The sequence below is a fragment of the Hipposideros armiger genome, unplaced genomic scaffold (assembly GCF_001890085.2).
Source record: "Hipposideros armiger isolate ML-2016 unplaced genomic scaffold, ASM189008v1 scaffold_266, whole genome shotgun sequence".
Taxonomy (NCBI): domain Eukaryota; kingdom Metazoa; phylum Chordata; class Mammalia; order Chiroptera; family Hipposideridae; genus Hipposideros; species Hipposideros armiger.
Genome location: NW_017731616.1, coordinates 2,445,894 through 2,448,132, shown reverse-complemented (window position 1 = coordinate 2,448,132; position 2,239 = coordinate 2,445,894). Strand labels below are relative to the sequence as shown.

General features: G+C 46.0%; 1 protein-coding gene across 2 annotated transcripts in view; it reads right to left on the bottom strand.

The window, feature by feature from the left end:
* ITGA6 (integrin subunit alpha 6) overlaps positions 1-2,239 on the bottom strand; it is a 72,149-nt gene that overhangs the window by 13,051 nt on the left and 56,859 nt on the right. For both annotated transcript variants that reach the window (XM_019656801.1, XM_019656800.1), the window contains exons 21-23: positions 2,098-2,196; positions 1,887-1,997; positions 1,687-1,785 (exon numbers count right to left, since the gene is read on the bottom strand). In XM_019656801.1, the coding sequence (XP_019512346.1) occupies positions 1,687-1,785; positions 1,887-1,997; positions 2,098-2,196 (309 nt within the window). The remainder of the gene's footprint in view (positions 1-1,686; positions 1,786-1,886; positions 1,998-2,097; positions 2,197-2,239) is intronic.

Genomic DNA, 2,239 nt, shown 5'->3' with positions numbered 1-2,239 from the left:
ATTCCCACATGAGCCAGTGAGCCGTGCCCAAGTGAGGTGCCAACAGGTGGCAGGATGGCTCAGCTGGTGAAAGCATGTACTCCTCACAAGACTGCCTTGTTCAAGATGGTGGGCTACGCCCGCCCACAACTAAAGACTGAACTGGGCACCTTGAGCTCAGCTGCCGCCCTGGTGGCTCAGGGGATACAGCGCGCACTCTTAACAAGGCTGCCGGTTCGACTCCCACCTGGGATGGTGGCTACGCCCACCTGCAATTAATTGAACACAGCACCTTGAGCTGAGCCACACAACTGGACTTGGAGCTGAGCTTGCTGTGCCCTCCACAACTAAGATTGAAGGACAACAACCTGGCTGTTCCCCTCCCCCCAATTCCCCAACACTGTTCCCCTCACCCAATTCCCCAATAAAATCTTTTTTAAAAAAAGAGTAATTCACCATGTTCCTTTCTCCATTCAGTCTCTTTTGCAAAATATTCCCATCTGTGACATGCAGTCATTTTACCTCGAGAGCCTGATACATGCCCCTGTGGGTTCCAGACTCCCACAAGGAACCCCTCACTAGTGGTACAGCTGCTCCTAGTTCTGTTTATTATTTTCCTTAATTGACTGGATGAGGACACAGAAGGCATACTTTTCAGTTTTGAAAAAGATAAAGCTTGCAGGGATAGAAAGTTAAGAGAGAGCAAACGATATCAAGATTACTTTGTAAACTGAAACAACGGACCAAATGCAAATCACAGAAAATGTGAAGATACATTGAAAGGCATGCCTTTAAGTTTTGCTCAAGGATACAATATAAAATATAGCTGGACAACAAGTCGTGATGAAAAAACTTGAAAGTTTCAGCAGAACATAAACATAAGAATAGTAGCGGCTAAAAATGCAAACACAATCCTCGGCAAACATTAAAACACCAAATTTTAGGTTGAGATGCTGGGAGGTAAATAACTTCAGGGTAAGCTGAACTAGGCAGACCACACATCAGCTACTCTGCCCATCCCTGACCATCTGGGAGTCACATTGCCCAGCGAGGGCTGGCCCAGGAAGGGAAGAGGCCTGCAACCAATTCAGCTGTGCTGGGCATGTTAGACAACTGAGGCGCTTAGCTCTGAAGAGAAAAGACAGATAATGTCCAAGGAGCCATGACAGTTTCTTTCAATTATTTCAAAGTCTCTCTTGGCTGCATGGCCGAGAGAGAACTTTTTGTGAACTTGTTCCAAGGGGCATTACCAGGGGCTGATTTTATAAGATTCAATTCTGGATTCATACATACAAAGATCTTTTCTAAGAACTGCAGCAGGCCACACATGGCACGAGCTACCCCATAATGTGGTGAGGTGACCATCACTGGGGGCCACTACACCAATGGCTACAGCATTAGGGACAGAGTAAGACATGGGTTTCTTATCGAGTTGGGAGTTGTCCCCATTTTTTCATTGAGCCAACAAGTCTCAAATCTACCACGTGCACTGCAAAAGCAGATGATCCTAGATTCACTTCTTTTTTCAAAGATTCTGTTAAAATACAGCTGGGGGTGGCAGTACCTTAAGACGTGATCCGATTTCTCTTTAATGGGGGTAACGGTGCTGTAAGAGAAATGAGTGCCAGAGCAGCAGGACCTCAGGCCCTGGGCGTGGCACAGAGGGACGAGCAATGTGAACTGAATCAGGATTGGGGAACCTCTCACCTGAGTGACTGCATTTGGTAGCTTGATATTCTCGGTGGTAGCAGTCACATCAATGGAAGCCCGCACGAGAATGTCCAAGTAGTTCATTTTAGAATATTCCTGTTTGTAGACAAAATGAGCAAATGCATTAGGGAAATGAGTAGCATCCTAGGAGGTGGCAAATGACTTCCAGCAGGGACAGCCTCACAGCGGGGCCACACCTCTAGAAATGTGCTGTTCCATAACCTGGAGCGCAAAACGACAGAGGCCTTGCTGTCCAGGCCTCGCAGCGGGCACCTTATGTTCACACACTTCACGTTGACACTGCAGTTCTAGGGAGAAAAGGAAAAGTGGTCTTTCAAATGTAACAGTCTGAGGAAGACCTTCCTCCCATCCTCGGTCAAATATTCATAGCTCTTGAAAAATACTTACAAGGGTCTGGTATTTTCTTTCAGCAAATAAAGAGAATGTTTTGGTATCATCTATCTGTTTTTCGGCAATTTCCCGTTTCTTTCTTGAGCTGTGAGACTCCTGAAAAGAATTATATCCAAAATGGTTTCACTTAACGTACCTC